Source organism: Poeciliopsis prolifica, unplaced genomic scaffold (genome assembly GCF_027474105.1).
Source record: "Poeciliopsis prolifica strain line A6 unplaced genomic scaffold, Auburn_PproV2 SCAFFOLD150, whole genome shotgun sequence".
NCBI classification, from domain to species: domain Eukaryota; kingdom Metazoa; phylum Chordata; class Actinopteri; order Cyprinodontiformes; family Poeciliidae; genus Poeciliopsis; species Poeciliopsis prolifica.
The window spans coordinates 110,057-137,236 of record NW_026562525.1 but is presented as its reverse complement, the minus strand read 5'-3'; the positions used below and the strand labels follow the sequence as shown (position 1 = coordinate 137,236).

The following is a 27,180-nucleotide window of genomic DNA, read 5'->3' as shown; positions in this document are numbered from 1 at the left end:
CACTGTGATTTCTCATATGAATAATAAACTATTTTCATGAGTGAAACTTTTAAAACAACTAATAGATGAGAGAGGCTTCTCACCTGTTTGAATCCTCATGTGGAAAGTTGACATACATTCGTGAGTGAAACTCCTTCCACAACTAACTCATGTGAAAGACTTCTCACCCATGTTGAGTCTTCAAGTGGATATCTAAACTTTGTTTTTGAGTGAAACCTTTGCCACAAATCACACAGGAAAAAGGCTTCTCACCTGTGTGACTCCTCATATGAATAGTTAAACGTTTTTTTCCGTAAACCTTTTTCCACATGTCATACAGGTGAAAGGCTTCTCACCTGTGTGATTCCTCATGTGAATAGTTAAACGTTTTCTTTCCGTAAAACTTTTTCCACATGTCATACAGGTGAAAGGCTTCTCACCTGTGTGAAGCCTAATATGAATAGTTAAACTTTTTTTTTCTATGAAACTTTTTCCACATGTCAAACATGTGAAAGGCTTCTCACCTGTGTGAAGCATCATGTGAACAGTTAAGCCTTTTCGCTCCGTAAAACTTTTTCCACATTTTATACAGGTGAAAGGCTTCTCCCCTGTGTGACTCCTCATGTGAGTAGTTAAACTTACTTTTGCCGTAAAACTTTTTCCACATGTCATACATTTGAAAGGTTTCTCACCTGTGTGAACCCTCATGTGGGTAGTTAAACTAAATTTTTTAGTGAAACTCTTCCCACAAGTAATACATGTGAAAGGTTTCTCACCTGTGTGAATCTTCATGTGAGAAGTTAATATACCTTTCTCAGCGAAACTTTTTCCACAACTAATACATGTGAAAGGTTTCTCACCTGTGTGAACCCTCATGTGGGTAGTTAAACAAATTTTTTTAGTGAAACTCTTTCCACAACTAATACATGTGAAAGGTTTCTCACCTGTGTGAATTCTCATGTGTATCATCAATTTGCTGTTTCGAGAATAGCTTTTATCACAAACTTTGCAGTGATATAATTTTTTTTCCAGGTGAGATTTTTTGTCCTGTTTTTGTTTTGGACGTTCAGTAGTTCCTTCTTTCTGTTTGTTTTTCTGACATCTCTTGTTTTGTGTCTGCTCTTTGTCTTTCTTTTCTCCTGGATCTCCAGAATTGCTTCCTTCGTGATCCTGGTTCTCATCTTCAGGAGAAGCATGAGAGACGAGTTGGTTCCTGTTTGGTTCTGTTTCATTATTGATTCTTTGCTCAATAGAAGGACTCACCAAAATGTCTTCAGTCTCCTGTTTCAGCACAAACTGCTCTTCATCCTGACTGATGCAGAGTTGATTCTCTTCCTCTCTGAACTGTTGATGTTCTGGTTCCTCTTGCTCTAGTTTTATTTTGAAAGGTTCTGGTTCCTCTTGTTCCAATTTTATTGGGACAGGGTCTGGTTCCTCTTGCTCCAGTTTTACTTTGAAAGGTTCTGGTTCCTCTTGTTCCAGTTTTACTTTAAAAGGTTCTGGTTCCTCTTGTTCCAGTTTTATCTGGACAGGTTCTGGTTCCTCTTGCTCCAGTTTTATTTTAAAAGGTTCTGGCTCCTCTTGCTCCAGTTTTATCTGGACAGGTTCTGGTTCCTCTTGCTCCAGTTTTATTTTAAAAGGTTCTGGTTCCTCCTTCTTCTTGCTGGACTCTTTGAGAATCTCTTCCTCTTTACACACACAGCATTGTGGGAAGTCTGGAAACAGACAAAACAAAAGCTTATAACTTTAAGTGGAACATAAACATTTCACATTAATTTTAATCCTTTTTCATGTTCTGCAAATACATACTAAGCTTTGTCCTCTGATTTTGGAGAGATGTTGTCAGTAACTCATAGATTAAAAGAACAATGTTCATTTCACTCAACCATACACCTGTAAAGAGTAAAATCAGAGAAATGGATAATTCTGCCACAGTGTCTTAATTTTTCCAGAGTTGTATATTGCATTCTTCCAGAGAAAAAAAATCTGTTTTAAATGTTGTTACAGCCCGTCTCAAAGAACATGTTAGCTTGGCAGCCTGGCTTTTTCTCAATCAAAAATACATTTAAAAATTATTCAAAATCAAATTTGATAAATATCAAGCAGGCCAATATTTGTCTGCTTAATATTTGTGAACAGACAAATATTAAGCCTTAACTTTATTGATCACTTTAAGGCTGTTATAGAAATGTGCTCCAAGTCCAAACTGAAACTCGTTATATGTCCAAAACAATACTACAATAACGAAACGTGCAACATTATGTCACAACAAAGTACTAAGACCTCCATAGAAAAGGAAATGTACTTTGCCTAATTTTTCACTACCTTCAGCTTCTTTCATCTACTTTAGTTCAAAAACTACAGAACCCAGACTCTTCAAGCCTGGATTAGATTATTGGCAACTAATATCAGAATATCTAAAACCAAGTTTGACATTTGTGAATCTTTAATAAAGAACAATTTCACCTAATTGTATCTACCTTGAGCATATTTTAATTGCCTTACTTTTCACACCTTGCTGTTGTTGGACACAACAGCAAAATAATGAAAATGTCAGGATTAATTCAGTTCTTATTGAGTCCAGATGCATAAAAAGGGCTGAAATGGTCCTTTATTGAAGTTTCACAAATCATATAAAGGTTTCACAAATCCTAAACTTAGTTTTAAATATTCTCCCATTACTTGAGAATACTCTAGCCAACGTTTGAAGAGTCTCGGCGTTGTAGTTTTAAAACTATAGTAAAGATGCTGAATGTGGTGAAAAATTAGGTGGAATCGCCCTTTAGCCATTTCGCAAATCAGGGGCTGCAATCGAAAACCAACTTCAGCTTCAAAAACAACTTTGCTTAACTGAAAACTTTATTTAAACTTTTTCCAACTCTCAGCTGTATCATCAGTAAAGCTGTTTCCTACCTATTCGGTGTAAGATGATCAGGGGAATCCGGGATAAATCAAGCAGTCTGCGCTGATCCTCCATCTCTTCCTCCGACTGGACGATGATTTTATCAAACTCCGTTAAAGTTTCTTCAGCAGCAGTTAACTGCTCGTTTATTAACTCTCTCTGGGACTAAAGTGAAGACAGAGTTCCGACAAACACTCAAATATATTATAAAATACACCAAACCCGTCTTCAAGCTACATTAAACCTGAAGAAAAGCTAACAGCTGTCTGTGCTGTTTTCATTTCATGTGTGTTTCACGGAGGCTCCACTGAAGAAACACGAAACCGACTTTTAGTTCCGACTTGAATTTCCTAATTCCCTCTGAATGTGGAACAGACTACATACAATGAAACAGTATTTCCCAATCTGGTCCTCAGTGCTCGCTGCCCTGTATGTTTTAGACGTTTGAATATAATAATTAAAACTTCTCAATGTTTGACATTGTCTAGCTAAATGTTTTTACATCAGGCTGCATAGCTGCTACACGGATTAGCTGCTCTATGCTGTAGTTGTTTGCTGCTGAGCATAATGGTGGCTAAAACAAACATTATTTTTACATCAACTTCTAAGTTATGTGAAACGTCCATTAAGATAATTTGAAGGCTCAGAAATCAACTGGTCAATAAATCAGTTGGCTACTAAATGCATCCTATTATACATGTATATAATGTAAACAGCACTGCCAGAGACGCAATAAGTTTATAGCAGGTGTGTGAATGACCTAATGATCAGAGTGCAGATTGCAGTCAGTCCACATTGTCAGCAGAACTGGAGGTGCCAAAACCAGGTTTTGCTTTGGGCCGGCCCTGCATTTTTGTATCAGAAAAAGTATTTTTCAATTTGAATATAAGCTTGGTGAATAAAGCAGATGGTGTCCAACTAGTCTATGCTTGGTTTCACTGATACATGCAGCCACCCACTACACCTTTAAATGAGTCACAATCCACAGCTAAACTGAAAAAAAGAAAACCATCACAATGGGAAATTGACTTTATTACATAAGAACCACAAAATCTGGCATTCACTCTGATTCAGTATTTTGACCTTGAATCAGAAACACACAAAATAATAATTAAGATGAAATACATACACACATCTTTATGAATTACTTTGATAAAATTAATTTCTCTTGGGTGCAACTCTTAACAGCTAAAAATGTTATTTATACTGGTGAGTATTTTTTGTCAGAGAATGTAGACCAGGGCTTCACAGATTATGTGTCTTCAAATAATTTGAACAGCTTCTGGAGAAGCTAATGTAAAAATAATTGTTTTTGCCACATAAATGTTCATCTTGTTCATCAGCAAACAACTACAGCAAAGAGCAGCTCATTGATATGTTAATGCAGCCGTGTAGCCTGATACTGCAGAAATGTCTAAACATTATCTAGAAACTTCTTTAATGGAAAAACACATCTTGCAGAAATACAAAACACAGCAGATAAAATCAGTAAATAAATGGCAAAAAGTATCATCAGTTCCATCAAAGATGAAATAAAGCTAAAAACAAAATTTTCTATTACGACAGCAGGAATTTGCTTATACTATTATGTCACTCAGAATCCACTGCTAAACTGAAAGAAAACCATCTTGTTGGTAAATTGAGTTTATTTCATGAGAATTACAAATATAATGTTTTTCACTTCAATTTTTGAATCACAAATTGAATTTACATCAATACATTTTCTAACATGTTAAAAAATAAAAACCTTTTCAAACAAAACTGTGTCAAAAACAAACATACAATTTAGAGTACTTTTTAGAAGAATTATATGAAGATATTATTAAAAAAAAGTAAGTAATTCAGTTCTATTTATATGACACAAATTCACAGCAAATGTCATCTCAAGGAACTTTACCAAAAGATCATTTCAGTTTAATCACACAAACATTTCAATTGATTCCAGTTATGACAAAGTACGGTGAGTTCAGTTAATTATTATAAATAGTTTAAAAAGTTTAGAAGGAAACCCAGCATAATCAGCAGAATTTCAAAATGAAAAATAGAATGAAAGCAATGTCAAATATTTAGTTTTTAATCAAAATCTAATTATTTTTGTGATATATCAATCGATACGGTCACCCCCATGATAACTGGAAAAAAAACCAATGTAGATCCAAAAAAATCATTAAAAACAGAGACTTTAAAAAAGATAAAAAGATAAAAAATAAAATCATTTAGATCCATCATTCTTTTGATTAGTTTTCACTTAAATACCTTTAGAAATGTGACATCAGAAAATTTTCATTATTTCAACTTAAAATATTTGAAATCTTTTCTTAACACCGTGGTTCCCAGACTGTGGGGCGCAGCCCCTGTGGGGGACACAGTGCCATTGCAGGGGGGTGCAGGAAGCGGTATGAATGAATAATAAAAAAAAACAGTTACAGTAAAGTGTTTCACTGTAAAAATGGTTTGTAGAGTGTTTTGTTGCAACTCTTGCTATTTCTGAACTACTGCCTTTCAGAAAGGCATCATAACATCGTCCCACTATAAAACCTTCAACAACATTTTTACCAGTGTTGTACCAAGAAGTAGCTCATATGAGCTCAACAGGTTTCCGGTTCCACTAGGCGTTTGCTAACAGCTGCTGGCTAGTCTGAAGGAGCCAAGTGGGAAGTAGTAGGAGAGGGGTGCTCTTTTACGTAATACTGCCCCTTTAAAATGTGATCCAGTTGTAATTTCAGAATAAAAGGTACATTACAGAGCAACTTGGCACTTCAGTTCCACATTATGCCATCTCACCAGAGTGGGTTCTCATGTGAACAGGTAAACTCTTTCTATAGGCGAAACATTTTCCACAGATCTCACATGAGAAAGGCTTCTCACCTGTATGAATTTTTATATGAGACTTTAAAGCCCCTTTTTCCCTAAAACTCTTTCCACATGTCACACATAAGAAAGGCCTCTCACCTGTATGAGTTCTCATGTGAATAGTTAAACAATTTCTTGCACTAAAACTCTTTCCACAAGTCACACATAAGAAAGGCTTCTCACCGGTGTGAGTCCTCATGTGAATAGTTAAAGAACTTCTGACCCTAAAACTTTTTCCACATGTCGTACATGAAAAAGGCTTCTCACCTGTGTGACTTCTCATGTGAAAAGTTAAATTGGTTTTATTGGTAAAATTTTTTTCACAGCACTTGCATGAGAATGGTTTCTCACCTGTGTGGATCCTCATGTGAGAGTTTAAACCATCTTTTGTAGAAAAACATTTTCCACAGGTCCCACATGTGAAAGGCTTCTCACCTGTGTGTGTTCTCATGTGAATAGTTAAACAACTTTTTATAGTAAAACCTTTTCCACAGATCCTACATGGGAAAAGCTTCTCGCCTGTGTGATCTGTCATATGAATAGCCAAATGACTTTTTTGAATGAAATGTTTTCCACAAGTACAACATGTGAAAGGTTTCTCACCAGTGTGAGTCTTCACGTGATAGTTAAAATGAGATCTGCTCTTTAAGCTTTTTCCACAGGTCCCACATGAGTAAGGCTTTTCATCAGTATGAGTTCTCATGTGAGAAGCTAAACAACTTTTACTAGTGAATGTTTTTTCACAGCTCTTGCATGAGAAAGGCTTCTCACCTTTGTGAATTCTCTGGTGGCATGTTAAACCATCTTTTGTGAAGAAATGTTTTCGGCAAGTCCCACATGAGAAAGGTTTTTCGCCTGTGTGACTTCTCATGTGAGAAATCAAACCCCTTTTTTCCCTAAATTGTTTTCCACATGTCACACAGGTGAAAGGCTTTTCACCTGTGTGACTTTTCATATGACTACCTAAATGACCTATTTGAGTGAAACTTTTTCCACAAGTCAAACATGTGAAAGGCTTTTCACCAGTGTGAATTCTCATGTGAGAAATTAAATGAGCTTTGTTTTTGAATTTCTTTCCACAGGTCTCACAAGAGAAAGGTTTCTTGCCTGTGTGAATCCTCATGTGAGTAGTTAAATTACTTTTTTGGTTAAACGATTTTTGACAGTTTGGACATGGGAAAGTCTTCTGAGGTTTGTGAACTCTCATATGATTACTTAAATTACTTTTGTTCCTGAAACTTCTTCCACAAACAACACAGGAGGAAAGTGTCTTTCCCTTATGAGTTGTAAAGTCAAGATCTAAACTTTTTGAGGTTTTACATGAATAAGACTTCTTCCCTGAGTGACTTCTCATGTGTTTAGTCAGGTTATTGTTAACGGAAAAAGTCTTATCACAAATTTTACAGGCAAATAAATTTTGGTCTTGGTCACTTTTCTTTAACATTTTTTGGTTCCTGTTTGGTTCTGTTTTATTGCTGTTTCTTTGCACATTGGAAGGAGTCACCAAAATGTCTCCAGTCTCCTGTTTCAGCACAAGCTGCTCTTCATCCTGACTGGAGAAGGGTTGATTCTCTTCCACTTTGAACAGTTTTATCTGCAGATGCTCTGGTTCTTCTTGCTCATGTTTTATCTCCAGATGCTCTGGTTCTTCTTGCTCATGTTTTATCTCCAGATGTTCTAATTCTTCTTGCTCATGTTTTATTTCCAGATGCTCTGGTTCTTCTTGTTCTTTTTTTATCACCAAGGGTTCTATTTCTCTTGATGTAAAGTGGAGTCCCCATCCTGGTTGTTGAGCTCAGTGAAAACCTCCTCCTTTTTACTTACACAACATTGTGGAAGATCTGGACCAACAGACAAAAAGAAGCTTTGAAATTTAAGTTAAAAAGTTAATAACGAGGGACATCTAAATAGGCTTTATTTGGTATAAAAATTAGCTTGATATTTTTCTGATCAAAAGGTAAGTAGATGTGTAAATAGTATGTATATTTAATATAAATAAAGGAACATTTATGCAACTTTTTTGATGAAAAGACCATGCTGTTAATAGAAAATAAACAACAATGCAAACAGTCACATGTTGAAAATCCTGCGTAATTATGCGTAATTAGCATAAACATTAGCTGACACGTTGCAGGAAGAATCTAAAGTTTCCATCTCTGACTCAATCTACTCAAGTAAAAGTTAGAAATACAGTGCAGTGAAACTACATATAAGCATCCTTTTTTACAAAACGTTACTCAACCTCCCACCAGTTAATTAGTTAACATTCTTGTTAACAAGCTTAACATAATACTGGCATGGATTTACTAGTCATCATTTAGCTGACATCATCTTCAAATCTTAACAATACTCAACTCACACGGCTTGTTTGGAAAAATTGTGCAAAGTTCTTTGTTATATGCTGGCTTGTAACGGCTGAAAAACGTGCAGGGGTCAAACAGGACAGAGACAGAAAGTCTAGGAGCTCCTACTGTATCAAATCGATCAATTTTTCAAATCGATACAATAATACAATTTTGGCCACTCCGAGGCAAAAACAAGCAAAATCGGTGGGCAGGCAAATCATGCCAATGCCAATGTCGTCAGAGGTGGTGTTCAATGAGAGCTTTTACTTAGATTGGTTCATTAAAGCTGTAACTTTTACAAAAGTATATTTTTCCATATTTGTTAAAGCTGTCACCATATCGTGACAATATATGAGACAAATACTCTCATTCTCCTCCTCCTTATTATTGGCATTTGAAGGCGATAATAGCCGTTTCTGGTACCTACTGGTCAGAAACAACCAATCACACCCATTTATCCGCCATCATCAGTAACCATGCTAACTAGCCTTAGCATTTGTGGCAGGCTCCATTGCAGTGAACAAACAGTATTGAATCAGAGAGCGAGTGGGTGTGCACAAGATTGATTGACAGCGCTAAGACCCTTCTCCTGATTCTGATTGTGTGTTTCTGACTGAACTGTGCATTTTTGTAGTTAGTACTGGGAGCACTGGGAGAAGGCAGAGGAGGTCTATTTAAATAAAACAAACTTGTCTTAGAAACTTTATTTTCTTTCTACAAAAGAACGAAAATAATGTTTTTCTTTTCTAAAAGTTCCGTACTGCAAATTTAAGTGCTGATATTTTTCATCTCCCAGAGTGCTGTGCGGCCCGTCAACGTTTTATCGGAAGTAGTTTTGATTCATTCTGATCACGTGTCTATTGTGGTTCATGTTCGTATGGGTTTGTCCTTTACAGATACAGCTGATTTGTCATTTACTTTACTATTTACTTTGTTGTACTTTAAATAGGTTGCCGAGTTTACTGTCGTCCCAAACAACTTCATTTAATTTTTCTCCAACTGACTTTAGCTCCACCCTTTAACCTCTCTCATCAGTAAAACGTGAGGGTGTTTCGTACCTATTCGGTGTAAGATTATCCGAGGTAATCGGGAAAAATCCAGCAGTCTGCGCTCATTATCCATCTCTTCCTCGGACTTGACGATAATTTCTTTAAACTCCGTTTCTTCAGCAGCAGTTAACTGATCCTTAATCCATTTTCTCTGAGGCTGAACTGAAGACATTGTTGCTGCAAACACTCAAATATAAATCAAACCTACAAGCTCGTCTTCAAACTGCCTTCTAACAAAGGTTATGCTAACACTGCTAGCTGTGCTCTGTTTTATCTCCGGTGCGTTTCTCTGTAGCTCCCCTGAGGAAACTGGTAAAGATATTTAGTTCCGCTTTGAATTTTCCAAATCCTGAGAATTTGAAAGAAAATAAAAAACAAACATTAATTTTGTTTTATTTTACTGTCTGAATTCTCAGAGTGAAACACGCTTTGTAAATTTTTCCCTGTCTGATGTTTCAAACTTTTGAATAATTAATTTGGTAATTTTCAACTTAAAGCTAATGAAAATGCAACATTTAAGTTAAAAAAAAACTTTCTAAAGTTTATTTTCAGAAGGTACTTTATATTTCACTACAAGCATCATTAGAATGTATTTTCTAGTTTTGTATTTATCTTATTACTTTTGAAATTGTAACAATTGTTCATAATAGCACCATTACCATTAATTCTCCAGAACTGGATGACAAACTTTACATATAAACCAGATTATCACTCTTTGTTGAAGTGGCCTTTGTCCATTTTATTTATACATACTATTTGTATTTGTTTTAAAACTACAATCTGATGTGTCGATATGAAAAAATGCTAAGTCCTGTTGTCCAAGCTTAAACATCTAAACAAATTAAATAAATTAGATATTTTAATTAAACTGAAAGAAATTCAGATGCTAAAACTTTTTCTAAAAAACTAAATAATTTGGTACAAATAATCAAGTGGAGTTAAATAAATAGATTTTGGAAAAACGTAATTTGATTGTGACAAATTCATCTTTTTTTAACGTTATACTTCCTTTCTCTTTTCAGGTATAGGTACCTTTATTAGATTGAAATTAATTCTGAAAATCTTTAAGCTGTCTTCTCTTCATCAAGCGCACTTTTTTTCATTAAAATATATATTTTTAAATTATTGGCCTGGTGTAATATTTTCATCTTAAACCTAGTGTTTTCATTAGCTGAACTAAAAATAAATAAATGGTGGAAAACTACACAATGTGTAATTAATCTGCGTTTTATTTAGTGAATTGTGCTCTTTAAATAAATAAACTCTGCAACAATATTCTAAATATATTCAGAATATAAATGTAATGTAATGTAAAGAAAGCGTTTCAGTGGGAACCATAAAATTGAAAGCGGAACTTAACATCTTTCATTGTTTTGTCAGTGGAGCCACAGTGGAACACACGGGAAATAAAGACGGAGCACAAATAGCAGCGTTAGCTTTTCCTTTGTTAGAAAGTGTTTTGAAGGCGGATTCGGCGTTTTAGGTAAATACATGTGTGTTTTCTATAAAAGAATATCTCCAATCCATCTTCAATGCCAGCTTATCAACGAGTGTTTAACTCCTGTTGAAAAATCGTTTCCAGAGTTTAAAGAAATCGTCGCCAGGTCGAAGGAAGAGATGGACGATCAGCGCAGGCTGCTGGTTTTCACTCGGACTCCCCAGATCATCTTATGCCAAATAGGTAGGTTACACCCTCGCGTTTTAGCAAACAGAATAACGGCTGTAAAAATTAAATACTCGAAAAGATCAACCGTCAAATGAAGCTGAAGTTGGTGTCCGATTGCAGTTTCCGATTGGGAAAATGGCTAAAAACTAGATAATATCTAATGAGCTCAAGTAAAAAAAAAATAAATAAAATACACAAATATCAGAATATTTAAAGCCACGTCTGTAAAATTTATTGATCCTATTGATCAACTAATGTTCAAAGAAGCAGCCATCTTCTGAAAAACTGGCTTATCAGTTACACCAAGAGACTCGAAGGTCTTGAGGGGCCATTTTTATATTATGCTGAATTGAAAACAAAAAAAGCACATAATTATGTTTGAACTATCTCTTGCATCAGATGTATTAAACTCATAGATTTGCAGAGCTAGTAGCTTACCACTGGTGCACTTTATTTCTGACCAGTGGTTTTGGTAAATCTTGAAACCAGTCAGTGGCCCATGCACTTTATCAATTCACAATATCAAAAGATTTCCAGAAAGACATGATAATTTCAATTCAATTATCCAGTTGGAACCAGAAGTTTATATATTTTTTTCATACCAAATAAAAATATATTTATTTTACTTTCTAAAATTAAATAAGGCCAAGCTTCTCGTCTTAGTTTTGCTAGAATTACCTAAATTATTTATATTTGCTAAATGCCAGAAAATTTTGCAAGAACCTATTTTAAAGATTTTTTTTATAACTTTCTTTGAGGGAATAAGTTTACATATGTTTGGTCAGGGATAACTGTCTTTTAAGCTGTTTGATTTGGGTCAAATCATTTGGGTTTCCTTTGACCAACGTCTAATAGGTTAGCTGACACATTTGAGTTAACTGGAGGGACATCCGTAAATGTTTTTAATGCCAGAATTGAAACACACTGCTTTCTTGTGTGACATGAAATCAGCCAAGACATCTGGAAGAGCTGCGCAAATCTCGTTCATCCTTGTGAACAATTTACAGATGCTTGAAAGCACCAAACAAGTAGATGATGGGAATGTCCAACCGTCATACCTACCAGGAAGGAGATGGGTTCTGTATCCCAGAAATGAAAGTGTTTTGGTCCAAAACGTCCAGATTGATCCAAGAACAAAATACATAAACATAAGATGTTGACTGAACAGTGTAATTATCTTCAGTAAAACCTGTTCTGCACCCAAATGGGCTAAACGCCACTCAATACTGAGGAAGCCATTACTCCAAAGAAAACAGAAAATCCAGATTCAAGTTTGTAAATGCACACAGGGTCAAAGATCGTCATGTTTGGAGACATGTCCTGTGGCTCACTGAAGCTACAGCGGAATCATTTTTGGCCCTTTATGATCATTGTTACATTTGGAGGGAAAAGTGTGATGGTTGTGCCACCCTAACTGTGAAGTATGGTGGTGGCAGCATCATGTTGTGGGATTGTTTTGCTGCAGGAGAAAAGAGGGCCTGACAGTTTACTTTATTTGACCTAACTGTCTAAATATAGTTTCTGTGCAAATTTTGATATTTTGTGTAAATTTGTTTAGTTCTGTGTTATTTTGGTTAAAACCGTCTCGGCCTCCTTCAGGCAGCTGAATGTTTCTAAAGTTTAAAGGACAGTATTATATAATTATATTTTTAGCTTTATGTCATGTTTTAATGTTATTTTTTGCATGTTTGAGAAATCCTTCAATCTCCATGGCAACCACTTTGCCCTTTTAAAAGTTTAAATTGTCTTTTTTTAACTGATGCAGTAAAATCAGCAGTTATTTTACTTTTCTGTTGTCTGCTGCTTTTGGATCACAGCATGATCCTTTTGACCCATCTGGAGTCATCTGTTGGTATTCACTATATTTTCTGGACCATAAGGCGTACCGGATTATAAGGTGAAAGCTAAAACATACTATCTACAAAAAAAGGTCACTGAAGCAAAACAGTGAGTTTAGTTTAACTTTATTCCACTATGTGTCAATACACTCACATTATTTTTTTTTTATCGTTCTTCTTCCACAAATCCATCAAAGCCCTCATCTTCTGTGTCTGACCCGTTTTGTCATCAGACATGCTAGTTTCCCTCTCATCATTGTCGGAGTCTCGTTGCTAGTTGGCCGTTCAGCTTTGGCGAAAGCTTGGACAACAGTTAAAGCAGGTACCTTAGTACCAGAATCCACAGTCCAGTCACATACAGTGGCGTAACTCGCTAAGTGCTGCGTCCCTTGTCTTAGTAAACGTGTGTTCGCCGCCCGTCATCCATCGCTCCCACGCAGCTTGCAATTTCACTTTGAAAGCCCTACCCATGTCCAGCAGTAGTTACCGTAAGCATGTCTCTTCACGGCGCCTCAGAAAAACAAATGTTGATTCCAGTATACCAGTGGTATTCCTTCCGGAGGTGTGGCAGAAGTGTATGTATTACGTAATGTCCTCTGATTGGTGTATTGCTGCTAGATTATGTACCGTATTGTACTCATACCTATGTCAGGTATGTGACTTATGATTTGTCCCTGACACAGAGACGTATTAGGGACAGATTATAAGGTGAATTATAAGGCGATTTTTGAGAAAATTCAAGCCTCTGATGTGTGCTTTAGAGTGGGAAAATATGGTAAATTGGTTCCTGTCCCATCTTTCAAATTTGAGTTGTCTGTGAATCTAGGACAGCATTCCTATTCTGTTTCTTCTCTGAAGTACGGGTTCCCTGGATGGCAATATTTGCCTCTTCTCTTTTGCCTTTAGTTGCTGCCTCTGGGTTGTATTTTTAAAAAGCACCAAGTCTCTGCAGACAACGTTGAAATCTATCTACCTGTGACTACTAATGACAGCCAGTCTGATTCAGGTCGTCTTCAAGATGTACAGGCATGGCTAAGAACAATTTTTTTTGTAAATGCAATCCTCTGCTTGGCCATGACAGTGCTGTTTGGCCCCCTGACCTCCATTGTCATCCATTTATGAAAAAATCTGAGTGTGATTGTTGATCCTCTGTTTAAATTTGATAACCATATTAGCACGGTTATTCTTTTAGCAGAGGAAACTTGCTAAGATAACATTTTATCTTCCTCTGCCTGATTTTGAGAAGGTTATCATTCTATCTGTTGAGCTTTCTCAGTCAGTTGGTCAGTTTAATTTTGGATAAAAACCACGTCTATCTCTCTGGCCTTCAAAACTAGTTCAAAATAAGGGAGAATATTAGTACTTCACTGATTTAATTTTTTTAAAATTTTTGTAAACTGTTTTAGCTGTCTTGGTTTTTATTAGCTTTTGGTATTTTCTGTGAATTTTATTTATTTTATTTTATTTTTTTAAACAAACTTTATTTTTATGTTTTGTTTTATAATTGGTTTATGTTTTTGTTTTTTTAAAGCGCTTTGGAGAGCTGAGACTTTTGTAAATGTGCTATAAAGATAAATTCTGACTTTGCTGGAATTTTCAAATTTGTCAGTGGTTATACTGACACATTGAAAGTGTGTTAGCTGTTTTTTTTAATGTTGCTGTCTTTAAATTATAGTTTTACACCTCTTTCATGGGAAATAGTGCTTCACATGTATTTTTTTTTTCATTTAAAAAAATGTCTTTCATATTATAGAAGAACCTATTCATACATGAGAAATCTTAGCTTTTAGGAAAATGGTTGCTTATTAATTAATCTTTAGTTGGTTGAAAGGATTGATCAACTCATTCTTCAATAACTTGATTCTAATAAGTAAAATTGAAAGGTGTTTTCTTTTACTCACATTTATAAGCTTTTATTTTGTGTTTTTGTCCAGATCTCTCACGATGCATTGTAGTTAAAGAAGGAGGAGGTTCCCGTTGAGCTCAATAACCAGGATGAGAATTCCACTTTAGATCGAGAGAACCAGAACCTCTGGGGATAAAACAGGAGCAAGAGGAACCGGAACATCAACATTTAAAGAAAACCAACTCTGCATCAGTCAGGATGAAGAGCAGCTTGTGCAAAACAGGACTGATTCTCCTGAAGTTGAGAATCGGGATCAAGAAGAAATTGATTCTGAAAATCAAGGAAAAATAGAGATGATCAGAAAGAACATGAGAGACGTCAGAAACCAAAACAGCAGGGACTCTCCCAGGCCACAGTTTGTATTCCTGTGAAATTTGTGATAAAATCTTTTCTGGAGAAAAGGGTTTTACAATACACATGAGAAATCACATGCGTGAGAAAACATATGGATGTACAACCTGTGGAAAACGTTACTATAGCAGAAGTGGTTTAAATCTGCACATGAGAGCCCACACTGGGGAAAAACCGTTCACATGTGCAACCTGTGGAAAAAGCTATGGTAGCAGGGTTTCTTTACATTTTCATATGAGAACTCACACAGGGGAAAGGGTTCAAATGTGTTTGTTTGTGGAAAGATTTCCGTCAAAGTTCAGCTTTACATACTCACATGAGAACTCACTCAGATCGAAGCCTTATTCATGCACAACCTGTGGAAAAAGGTTTTCTAATAAAGCGTGTTAAATTCTCACCTTATAATTCATACAGGTGAGAAACGTTACTCATGTATTGCTTGTGGAAACGTTTTAGTCAGAAAGTCAGTTACGGTATCACATGATGACTCACACAGGTGAGAAACCCGTTTCATGCATGACCTGTGGAAAAACTTTCACTCATAAAGGTAATTTATCTGAGCACATCAAACTCACACAGGTGAGAAGCCTTTTTCATGTTCTACTTGTGGGAAATGTTTCAGTCACAAAAGCCTTTTAAGAAATCACATGAGAAGACACACAGGTGAGAGGCCTTTTTCATGTACCACCTGTGGAAAGACTTACAGTGAGAGAAGTGGTTTAGCTTATCATGTCAAAACTCACACAGCTGAGAGACCTTTCTCCTGTGTGACCTGTAAGGCAAGTTTCCGAAAACAATCCTTTTTAACACATCACATGAAAACTCACACAATTGAGAAGACGTTCTCATGTGTGACCTGTGGAAAAACTTTCACTGAGAAATGTGAATTGGCTATTCACAAGAAAACTCATAGGGATGAAGGGCCTTTCTTATGTGCAATATGTGGTAAAAGTTTCCGTGGAAGAAGTAGTTTAAATTACCACATGAAAAATCATGCAGAGGAAAAGCCTTTCTCATGTGTGACCTGTGGAAAAGGGTTTCTTAGAAAGTCTCATTTAATATGTCACATGAGGAGTCACACAGGGGAGAAGCCTTTCTCATGCATGACATGTGGAAAAAGTTTCTCTGTGAAATGTAACTTAACTTTTCACATGAAGACTCATACAAATGAGAAGCCATTTCTCATGTTCAACTTGTGGTAAAGGTTATCATAATAAAAGTAGTTTCAATTACCATATGAGAATCACACAGAGGAAAAGCCATTTCTGTGTGTGACCTGTGGAAAAAGATTTGTTCATAATTCTCATTTAATTTTGCACATAAGAAGTCACACTGGGGAGAAACCTTTCACATGCACAATATGTGAGAAAAGCTATGCCATAAAAAGGGTTAACTGTTCACATGAAAACTCATACAGGCTAGGAGCCTTTTCTGCTGCTGTTCTGTTGAGAAGCTTTTGAGCAGAAATGTCCTTTACTACATCACACAAATGTGAGACAAAGTGATGCGAACTTGAATTATCAAGGTAGGAAATGTTTGTTTAGAAAAGAGTAATTTCATGAAGACTGAATGAATCACATGTAATGTCTTCAAATAATAAGTTTAGCTGAAATACTTTATAAAATTAATAATTTTTTGGACTTTCACTTTAACATTTAAATTTTTTTTTTCAGTGAGATCATCAGTGTCTTCAGAAAATTGTTTTGAATGTATTTTTTTAAAGAACAATGGGTTTCAGTTCTTTTGCAGTGGATTTTTTTTACTTTGACTTTTGTTACAATAGTATATGTGAAATAGAATCACTCAGCTATGTGCATATGTAGATACAAATGTGTGAAAATAAGTAAAGACAAAAAGTTTTGTTCTTTTGCTGTACTTTGTATTTTTCTTTAAATATTTTTGTTACTGGATACATGTTCAAATGTGCAGACTAGTAGGCTGCATGATTTACCTTTACTTGGATTAATATTTTCTAAAATTGAATCTAGATAACATAAATGCATTTACAACTGAATTGACTGGACTGAATATGAAATCACTTATGTTTTGTATTTTAGTAATTTTGTAGAAAATAGTTTTCTTTGATATTCAATTGCTTTCTTTTTTTGAACGAAAAGCCTAATTTAGTCATGATTTTGTAAGGCAATAAAGAGTAAAACATCCAAGGCGGTGAAATTCTTTTTGTAGGAAATTATGGACCACAAATGATTTGCATGTACATACTTCTCGTATGCATTACAAAGCCTGGCAGTTTGTCATGAACCTCCATGTCACATCTACATAATAAAGTAAATCACTGAATATTAAAATTCTCACCCACCACGGGTGGTTCTTATCCTCTGAGCTCGGGTCCTCTACCAGAGGCCTGGGAGCTAGAGGGTCCTGTGCAGTGTCTTGGCTGTGCCTTGGACTGCACATTTCTGGACTGAGATGTCTCAATGCAAAGGGTGTTTTGAAAGCCATATCTGTTGCGATTTTTTGGGTCTACCTTAAGATACATAATTTTCATGCAGTCCAGAAGCATTCACTAAAATTGCTCAGTGTTCAGATGTGAAATGTTAAGGCATCAAAAAAGCCAATTCATTTGACAGAAGGAAAATAAGAAGAAACAGTACGATTAAATTAGACCTTTGGAGCGCCTCGCTGCAAACAGGCCTTTGCAGCCTGTTTGCAAAGAGTTATTTTTTTCTGATTTTGTTTCACTGGATAATAAAAGTTAAGACACTAAAGATAAAGAAACTGAGTTGAGCATTATGTGGAGAAGAATTCTGTCTTTTCTTTGTCTCATCAAATAACATTTAAAACTGATCATTTTTTCTTTTCTGAGATCTCTGGTACAACGTAATATATTTTGACAAATATCCTAGCAGTCAGAGGGAAATTTTTTCGTTTTCAATCAAAATAAAGCCTATTCAGATGCACCAATAGATTAAAGTGAAATGTTCACAAAAAGAGTAAGTCCACTTGAGAAAGGAGAAACCAGAGCCTTTTAAAATAAAACTGGACTTAGAGGAACCAGAGAGACAAAGAGCAGAAATAAAACAAGATAGCAAAAAAAGAACTACTGAAGGTTCAAAACAAAATAAGCCCCAAAAAACGCACCTTGACCAAAATGTGTATTCCTGTAAAATTTGTGATAAAATCTTTTTCTAAAACGAGTCCTTGACAAACCACACAAGGACTCATATAGGTGAGAATCATTTCACCTGTATAATTGATGGGGGGAAAAATGGAAATAAAAGGTTTAAATTGTCACACGAGGATTCACAAAGATGAGAAAACTTTCTCATGTTTTACTTTTTGTTTTGACAGCGCCTCACATTAAGACTGCAGGAGGATTAAAAACATCATTTTTACTCATACAGTCTGCTTCACATTGAGAGGGAATTAAGAAATTCAAAGCGGAACTAAAAATAAGTTTCGTGTTTCTTCAGTGGAGCCTCCGTGAAACACCCAAGAAATGAAAACAAAGCACAGTTAGTTGCTAGCCTTTCTTCAGTTAAATTGTTTGGGTTTGGTGTATTTTAGCAAATATTTGAGTGTTTGTAGTAACTCTGTCTCCACTTTAGTCCCAGAGAGAGTTAATAAGCGAGCAGTTAACTCCTGCTGAAGAAACTTTGACAGAGTTTGATGAAATCATCGTCCAGTCGGAGGAAGAGATGGATGATCAGCGCAGACTGCTTGATTTCTCCCGGACTCCCCAGATCATCTTACACCGAATAGGTAGGAAACAGCAGCGTTTGGATGCAGGTTAAGGTCTAAATGTCTGCACCTTTCTGCATGAGGATCATTTTAGTAAACGCTCTTTTCCCGGATAAATGTTTTGTTAGCAGGTAAATGAACGCAGACATCACAATGAGAATGGCTGATTTATGGAGAGAAAATGAACTTTTTATGGCTCTTCCTCCTTTAACTACTGAGTCTTTCTTTTGAAAACGGGAGAAATGTGAACAATGCAGCGCGAGGTTAGTAAAGAAAGCAGCATAAACTAATAATAGCGGTGTTAGAAGCTGTAAAATGTAATAATTTGTAATAAATAAATTGTTGTGGATTGTTTGCTTCATACGTACATAAAAGAAGTTCAATGTCCAAAAAACTTGAAGATTGTTTTTATAGTTTATTTTTCTAGTTTAAGAAGCAAATAATAAAAATAAACTTTTCATTAGTGATGTGTCGAGTAATCCAGGAGGATTTTAATGAAGCACATAAAACAGAGAATTCACCTAAACCAGAATACAGTTAAAGTTTTTATTTTTAGTAATAAATCGTTGCTCCTGGTGAAACAGCGAATAACAAGCCAATCACAACTCTCTGTTTTCTATTTGTTTCTAGTTTCCTTTTTGATGCTGCCATTGTTTCATACAAACAGATTAATCAGAATCACAAACATCTTTTACTTGTTTACTCATTGTAAGGCTTCGTGTTGTTTTCACGTTGCCTATTTTACATATATTGTCCACTTGATGTCACAGTGGAGCATATGAAGCACCGCGGTGCATCGGCTCATGAGTCCATGATGGGAGTTCCTCAGAGCTTCATGAAGCTTCATCTCACCATCACTACTTTTCATTGTTTCGTCTCCTGCTCTGGTCAAAACCCACAAGCCCAACCAGTGCATGCTGGTCCTTTACCCGTCCCTATACTTACAGGAAATCGACCCACAGTTCTTCCTGTCTAACTTAGAAAAGCAAATAATAAAGGAACAAAACCTAAACAACTATTAACCTACAAATAAACTCATGTTTATAACTCAACCCCAAAGATCTAAAGTGTACGAAAATTAGATTTAAATTACATTTAACTATTATTCAAAGTAATAAAAAAATAATATATTTAAATAATACAGTTTACTATAAATACTAACAACAATCCCTACAATGTTTAATTTTGTAATAAATCAAATGATTTTTTTCCTCTCCTACTCTGGTCAAAACCCACAGGCCCAACCAGTGCATGCTTGTCCTATACCAGTCCCTATACTTACAGAAAACGGACCCACAGTTCTTCCTGTCTAACTTAGAAAAGAAAATGACAAAGGAACTGTCTTAAATGATGAATGATTTCTCCTTTTTAATTCAGTAAAGTTAACAATTTCTCTTTTCTCTGTTTGCTTATCCAGATTCCCTGAAGTGTAACGTTTATAACCAGGAGAGGAGATCCACTCTGGACCAGGAGGAGTTAGAACCTCTGCAGGTGAAACAAGAACAGGAAGAGCCAGAAGATCATCAGATAAAAGAAGAACAGAAGGATCTAGAACACCTGCAGATAAAAGAGGAAGAGAAAGAAGTTTACTGCAGTCAGAGGGAAGAACAGATTGAATTAAAACAGGAGACTGATACCTGCATGGTGGTTCCTGTTGATGAGCAAACATACCAAACTGAGTCAGAACCAAACAGAAACCAAGACATCTTCCAAGAGCCTGATGAAACTGAGAACAAAAATCAGGAAAGAAGAAAATTTTTATGTGTGACCTGTGGAAAAAATTTTAGTGTAAAATGGCACTTAACTCGGCACATGATGATTCACACTGATGAAAAGCCATTTTCATGCGTGAACTGTGGAAAAAGTTTTCGTAAAAAACTAAATTTAACTCGGCACATGATGATTCACACTGGTGAAAAGCCGTTTTCATGTGTGAACTGTGGAAAAGGTTTTATTCAAAAACCGGCATTAACTCAGCACATGAGGATTCACACTGGTGAAAAGCCATTTTCATGTGGTAACTGTGGGAAAAGTTTTAGTCATAAACTGTGTTTAACTCAGCACATGAGGATTCACACTGGTGAAAAGCCTTTTTCATGTGGGAACTGTGGAAAAAGTTTTCGTAAAAAACTAAATTTAACTCAGCACATGATGATTCACACTGGTGAAAAGCCATTTTCATGTGTGAACTGTGGAAAAAGTTTTCGTCAAAAACAAGATTTAACTCAGCACATGAAGATTCACACTGGTGAAAAGCCGTTTTCATGTGTGAACTGTGGAAAAAGTTTTGGTAAAAAACAAAATTTAACTCATCACATGATGATTCACACTGGTGAAAAACCGTTTTTATGTGTGAACTGTGGAAAAAGTTTTAGTCAAAAACGGGCATTAACTCATCACATGATGATTCACACTGGTGAAAAGCCGTTTTTATGCGTGAACTGTGGAAAAAGTTTTAGTCAAAAACAGAGTTTAACTCAGCACATGATGATTCACACTGGTGAAAAGCCTTTTTCATGTGGAATCTGTGGAAAAAGTTTTAGTCAAAAACAAACTTTAATTTATCACGTGTTGATTCACACTGGTGAAAAGCCGTTTTCATGTGTGAACTGTGGAAAAAGTTTTCGTCTAAAACAGCATTTAACTCGGCACATGAGGACTCACACAATTGAAAAGCCGTAGAAGTATTTTTCCATTTGTGTCTCATGTTGAGGTTCACTATTAAATGTATTTGGTTAAAAACTAAAATTAATGACTGGAGGGATTTCATGTCTATACATTTTGACATTTGGATATTTAGACATGTGAAACATTTTCCGTGAGAGATGTGGTTTTTTTTCTATTCTGCATCAAATATCATGACAAACTGTATTCTTATTCTATAAACAATTCAATAAATGACATGAATTCTTACAAATAAATTGGGTGATACATTGTATTACGTGACATTAAATGCTCTTGTGGTTACTGGGTATAAACTGATCTTCAGTTTGTTTGTCCTTGTTTCAATGCTCCTTTATCTGCAGCCAGTTGGAACAAACTGTGACCGGGTTGTGAGGAGTCTTTTAAAATGTTCTTAGAGAAAAGGCAGAGCAGCCAATAGTCCTCTGGGCAAATTTCATGATTCTCTGCAGAGTCTTCCTCTGTGCAAAAATTTGTCATTTTTCACTTTCATTCACATATAACTTTAACAAACTACTGTGGATTTCAACCTATAGGCTTCATTTTTGGCCAGGATGCAGTTAAGGGGTGGGGCTTTAAAAGTTATCAAACAAATTGAGTTTTTGTATATGTTCAGGTGGTGTGGTGAATTTGGTGTACTCACCAACACAAACAAAACGTTATGATGTTCACTTAAGTTCAATTGGCACAAAACTTGGCATGAATGATCCTGGTTGGATCCCTGACAATGTTGTCATAATCTGACGTCATCTGAGCCCCTCCCCCTCTAAACAGGAAGTTACTTTTTCTTGAAAAGTTCCTTGTCTTGACATAATCAGTGTGATCGTGTGTCTGATGACAGACAACAAGCTGGTCTCACTTTTCTGAAAGTGGCAATGGTGGCGCGGCGACGTGACGGTTTACGCTGCTGCCATACGTTTGGCTATAAATCCCACCTGTTTTAATCGAGCTGGACCAAATTCACTGATTGATCCTTGTCCAACCTCTGGCAGGAATGCGGTCCAATATTTGGTGGGTTTGGCCTAATTTTTACACAGCGTCCCCTAGAATCATATCAAAAATCAGCCCCAAGCCACGCTTTGGCCGACAATCATAAAATTCACCACACATGTACATCTTGGTGGGTGGTAAAAAAAATTGTTCACCAAAGCCTCAAATCTGACCATTTGCCATGAAACATCAAGGTGGAATAACATCCCCACATAAGCTCCCAGATGGATAAAGCTTCATTTGTGGCATCACAGACCAGAGCTCATCACATTCACATAATCAATTAGTGACATCACAACTCCTGCCCCATTCAACAGGAAGTAACATGTTTTCCTGCTCTTTCTCTTCCCTTTACTCGGCTGTTCATGCAGATTTCAACCTGTGTTTAAGCAAGTTGAACAACATGATGGTAAATCCTTCTCTCAACACCGGCTGGCGGCAGCATGTGGATGTGGCTGAATGGCGAATACTAATCCCTCACTGTTTCCATACCTTTGTTTCAAAATCATACATGCATCATTATATTTGCACTGATCTTGTTATGACTGACTTTTGTTAACCTCTGTAGAACCCAATGGCATTCAGTTGTAATGTCACTCCACTGCGCCACCTAGGATATTCCAACAGCTATTTCTCCTTTATATCTCACAGATTTGCAGCAGATTTTTTTGTGCATCATCATGGAGCACTGCTGAACACAACAGTGTATAACGGACAGGTGTGGGAACTGCGTGAGAAAGTTGATAGTGGCGAGCGAGTGGCTTTGATGGAGCTCACACAGACACAATAAGGACAGAGCGGCGTTGAGCTGCAACAGCCTCCAACGCTTTAATTTGTTTAATACTTGTTTTAAAAGTCTGTCGGCATGAATAACATGTCCCACGAGGCTGATTTGATTTTGTGCTACTGTTTTCTTAGTGGTTCATAGGAAATAGTAACATTTTTGCAACACGTAAGCTTTCAAATGGGCTCATCCGGGATTTAAACCCGGGACCTCTCGCACCCGAAGCGAGAATCATACCCCTAGACCAAGGAGCAGCTTCTCCCGGCTGTGATATTTCAAGTGGCCGCAGCACAGAGCTGATGCTGATAGACGAAGAGACATTGTGATCCATTGAGCCTGTGGTTGATCAGTTAAATACTATTGAGAGGGAAAAGAAGATTTTGGGCTTTTTAAAAAAGTACTGGGATCATTATGAGAATTTGAGACATTGACATGAGGATCCAATAGGTGGCAGTAGCACAAGAGCAATGGACGCATACCGCCGTTACAGTGAAAAGCAGAAGAAGAAGCAGAAGAAGAAGACAGAGAGGCACATGGTCTGTTTTGTTGAATGTTTCTCTAATAAATATCTCCAGTCCAGCTTAAACCAGTGAATCAGCGAGCAGTGAACTGCAGAAACATTGACAGAGTTTAAAGAAATCATCGTCCAGTCGGAGGAAGAGATGGAGGATCAGCGCAGACTGCTTGATTTCTCCTGGACTCCCCATATTGCCTATGTATTTACGGAGAACCAGAATACTAATATTGTATTTGTCTCATTTAAATCAAGTGGAAGAGAAGATTTTAGTGTTTTCAAAGATAACTATTACTTTATTAGAAATCATTAGATGTCATGCTCATACTATCCAGAAGGTGGCGGAATATAAATAAGTAAACATTAAAAAAGTTCCAAAGAAGAAGAAGCAGCAGACGAAGTAGAAGAAACAGAAGATGGCGCCTGGTCTGTTTCGTCGAATGTTGGAGTTTTAGTGAAAAAAGTTTCAAGAAACATTGACAGAGTTTAAAGAAGTCATCGTCCAGTCGGAGGAAGAGATGGATGATCAGCGCAGACTGCTTGATTTCTCCCGGACTCCCCAGATCATCTTACACCGAATAGGTAGGAAACAGCAGCGTTTGGATGCAGGTTAAGGTCTAAATGTCTGCACCTTTCTGCATGAGGATCATTTTAGTAAACGCTCTTTTCCCGGATAAATGTTTTGTTAGCAGGTAAATGAACGCAGACATCACAATGAGAATGGCTGATTTATGGAGAGAAAATGACCTTTTTATGGCTCTTCCTCCTTTAACTACTGAGTCTTTCTTTTGAAAACGGGAGAAATGTGAACAATGCAGCGCGAGGTTAGTTAAGAAAGCAGCATAAACTAATAATAGCGGTGTTAGAAGCTGTAAAATGTAATAATTTGTAATAAATAAATTGTCAAACCAAACATCCTATAAAAGTTCAATCAACAAGCTGCACTGAGGTGATGCTTCATACGTAGATAAAAGAAGTTCAATGTCCAAAAAACTTGAAGATTCCTTTTATAGTTTATTTTTCTAGTTTAACAAGCAAATAATAAAGATCAAACTTTTCATTAGTGATGTGTCGAGTAATTCAGGAGGATTTTAATGAAGCACATAAAACAGAGAATTCACCTAAACCAGAATACAGTTAAAGTTTTTATTTTTAGTAATAAATTGTTGCCCCTGGTGAAACAGCGAATAACAAGCCAATCACAACTCTCTGTTTTCTATTTGTTTCTAGTTTCCTTTTTGATGCAGCCATTGTTTCATACAAACAGATTAATCAGAATCACAAACATCTTTTACTTGTTTATTCATTGTAAGGCTTCGTGTTGTTTTCACGTTGCCTATTTTACATATATTGTCCACTTGATGTCACAGTGGAGCATATGAAGCACCGCGGTGCATCGGCTCATGAGTCCATGATGGGATGGAGTTCCTCAGAGCTTCATGAAGCTTCATCTTACCATCACTACTTTTCATTGTTTCCTCTCCTGCTCTGGTCAAAACCCACAAGCCCAACCAGTGCATGCTGGTCCTTTACCAGTCCCCATACTTACAGGAAATGGACCCACAGTTCTTCCTGTCTAACTTAGAAAAGCAAGTAACAAAGGAACTGTTTTAATGTTGAATGAATTCTCCTATTTAATTCAGTAAAGTTAACAATTACTCTTTTCTCTGTTTGCTTATCCAGATTCCCTGAAGTGTAACGTTTATAACCAGGAGAGGAGATCCACTCTGGACCAGGATGAGTTTGAACCTCTGCAGGTGAAACAAGAACAGGAAGAGCCAGAAGATCATCAGATAAAAGAAGAACAGAAGGATCTAGAACACCTGCAGATAAAAGAGGAAGAGAAAGACGTTTACTGCAGTCATAGTGAAGAACTGATTGAATTAAAACAGGAGACTGATACCTGCATGGTGGTTCCTGTTGATGAGCAAACATACCAAACTGAATCAGAACCAAATGGGAACCAAGACATCTTAAAAAAGCCTGCTGAAACTGAGAACCAAATCAGGAAAGAAGGAAACCTTTTTCATGTGTCATTTGTAAAAAGCATTTTACTTTCAAATCTGTGTTTGATGCTAACATGAGAACTCACACGGGTGAAAAGCCGTTTTCATGTGTGGACTGTGGGAAAAGTTTTAGTCATAAACTGTGTTTAACTCAGCACATGAGGATTCACACTGGTGAAAAGCCGTTTTCATGTGTGGACTGTGGGAAAAGTTTTAGTTATAAACTGTGTTTAACTCGGCACATGATGATTCACACTGGTGAAAAGCCGTTTTCATGTGTGGACTGTGGAAAAAGTTTTAGTCGTAAACAGAATTTATCTGAGCACATGAGGATTCACACTGGTGAAAAGCCGTTTTCATGTGTGGACTGTGGAAAAGTTTTAGTCAAAAAAGAGTTTAACTCGGCACATGATGATTCACACTGGTGAAAAGCCGTTTTCATGTGGGAACTGTGGAAAAAGTTTTAGTCGAAAACTTTGTTTAACTCGGCACATGAGGATTTACACTAATGAAAAACCTTTTTCATGTGTGAACTGTGGAAAACGTTTTAGTCATAAACATTGTTTAACTCTGCACATGAGAATTCACACCAATGAAAAACGTTTTTCATGTGTGAACTGTGGAAAAAGTTTTAGTGAAAAACAGAATTTAACTCGACACATAAGGATTCACACTGGTGAAAAGCCGTTTTCATGTGGAAACTGTGGAAAAAGTTTTAGTCAAAAAGAGCATTTAACTAAGCACATGAGGATTCACACTGGTGAAAAGCCGTAGAAGTATTTCCGATATAGGCCTGTCGCGATAAACGATAAATCAATTAATCACACAATAAATTAAAACTATCAACCTCATTTCAATTATCGTTCTATATCGTTTCTTCCTGTCTTTTTATCTTACTGTTGGTTCTCTTACACTGAATGAAAAAAGGCTCCACTCCACTGACCCTCTTTTGACATTATGAATGTTTTTTGCTCTCATTTGTTGTTGTTGTTTTTTTTTTCTCATTATTGGATTATTGTGTGTCACATCACGTGACCTGTCTAATTGAACACACTTGTGTACAATAAAAGGGTGTGTCCTCCAAACAAAGGGAGAACAACACGAAAGCCAAACCGGTGCGAGTTTCTTGATGTCACGCTGAACGCTGTGCCGAAAACTGATTCTGCTAACAGGTTATGGGCCCAGAATCAATGAAGAAACAGGTGAATGCCTCGACAGACCGTGAACACCTGCTGTGTAAGTAAACGAGGAAATGAACAGAAAAGAAAAAGACATGGCACACAGCCGCTGTCAAGACTTCTTTTTGATGGAGATGAGAAAATTATGAACTATGGAAACCCAAGTTTTTAGGACATCTTCGACTGCAAGGGTTGAAACAGACAATTTTGACAAGTCCCTCCGATGATGACGATGAAGAGGAACACGCGAAGAAAAATGCTGAAGCTTATGCCGAGCTCATTCAGTTTTTGGATGACAAGAGTCTATCACTTATCATGCATGACGCGTCAGACGATGGACGTGCGGCACTTGGAATCCTGCCGGCCCATTATGCCGGCAAAGGAAAGCCCAGAGTAATTAACTTGTACACTGAACTGAACTTCGCTGCAGAAATC

At 36.6% G+C, this 27,180-nt stretch overlaps 3 protein-coding genes and 1 long non-coding RNA gene across 4 annotated transcripts; 2 read left to right on the top strand and 2 right to left on the bottom strand.

The window, feature by feature from the left end:
* Nucleotides 1–234: 234 nt before the first annotated feature.
* On the bottom strand, nt 235–3,141 carry LOC129355908 (gastrula zinc finger protein XlCGF57.1-like). The gene is made up of 2 exons (XM_055025551.1): nt 2,893–3,141; nt 235–1,694 (listed from the first exon to the last, which is right to left on the bottom strand). The coding sequence occupies exons 1-2, from the start codon at nt 2,954–2,956 to the stop codon at nt 277–279; spliced, it is 1,482 nt and encodes a 493-aa protein (XP_054881526.1). The 5' UTR covers nt 2,957–3,141; the 3' UTR covers nt 235–276.
* A 1,380-nt stretch (nt 3,142–4,521) lies between these two features.
* LOC129355904 (gastrula zinc finger protein XlCGF57.1-like) lies at nt 4,522–7,456 on the bottom strand. The gene has a single exon (XM_055025537.1). The coding sequence runs from the start codon at nt 7,176–7,178 to the stop codon at nt 5,652–5,654; it is 1,527 nt and encodes a 508-aa protein (XP_054881512.1). The 5' UTR covers nt 7,179–7,456; the 3' UTR covers nt 4,522–5,651.
* A 3,062-nt stretch (nt 7,457–10,518) lies between these two features.
* LOC129355926 (uncharacterized) lies at nt 10,519–14,596 on the top strand. Its single transcript, XR_008605334.1, has 3 exons — nt 10,519–10,611; nt 10,711–10,809; nt 14,567–14,596. It is a non-coding gene; the product is annotated as an uncharacterized LOC129355926 (long non-coding RNA).
* A 5,432-nt stretch (nt 14,597–20,028) lies between these two features.
* LOC129355915 (gastrula zinc finger protein XlCGF8.2DB-like) lies at nt 20,029–21,483 on the top strand. Its single transcript, XM_055025561.1, has one exon. The coding sequence runs from the start codon at nt 20,233–20,235 to the stop codon at nt 21,271–21,273; it is 1,041 nt and encodes a 346-aa protein (XP_054881536.1). The 5' UTR covers nt 20,029–20,232; the 3' UTR covers nt 21,274–21,483.
* Nucleotides 21,484–27,180: the final 5,697 nt, after the last annotated feature.

What these genes read in the sequence shown, in the direction of transcription:
- LOC129355904 (XM_055025537.1), bottom strand. Translation starts at nt 7,178, where the DNA reads ATGTTAAAGAAAAGTGACCAAGACCAAAATTTATTTGCCTGTAAAATT.
- LOC129355915 (XM_055025561.1), top strand. Translation starts at nt 20,233, where the DNA reads ATGGTGGTTCCTGTTGATGAGCAAACATACCAAACTGAGTCAGAACCA.
- LOC129355908 (XM_055025551.1), bottom strand. Translation starts at nt 2,956, where the DNA reads ATGGAGGATCAGCGCAGACTGCTTGATTTATCCCGGATTCCCCTGATC. An exon ending in GATCATCTTACACCGAATAG is followed by an intron (nt 1,695 to 2,892) that starts GTAGGAAACAGC and finishes GTCTGTTTCCAG; the next exon opens with ACTTCCCACAATGCTGTGTG.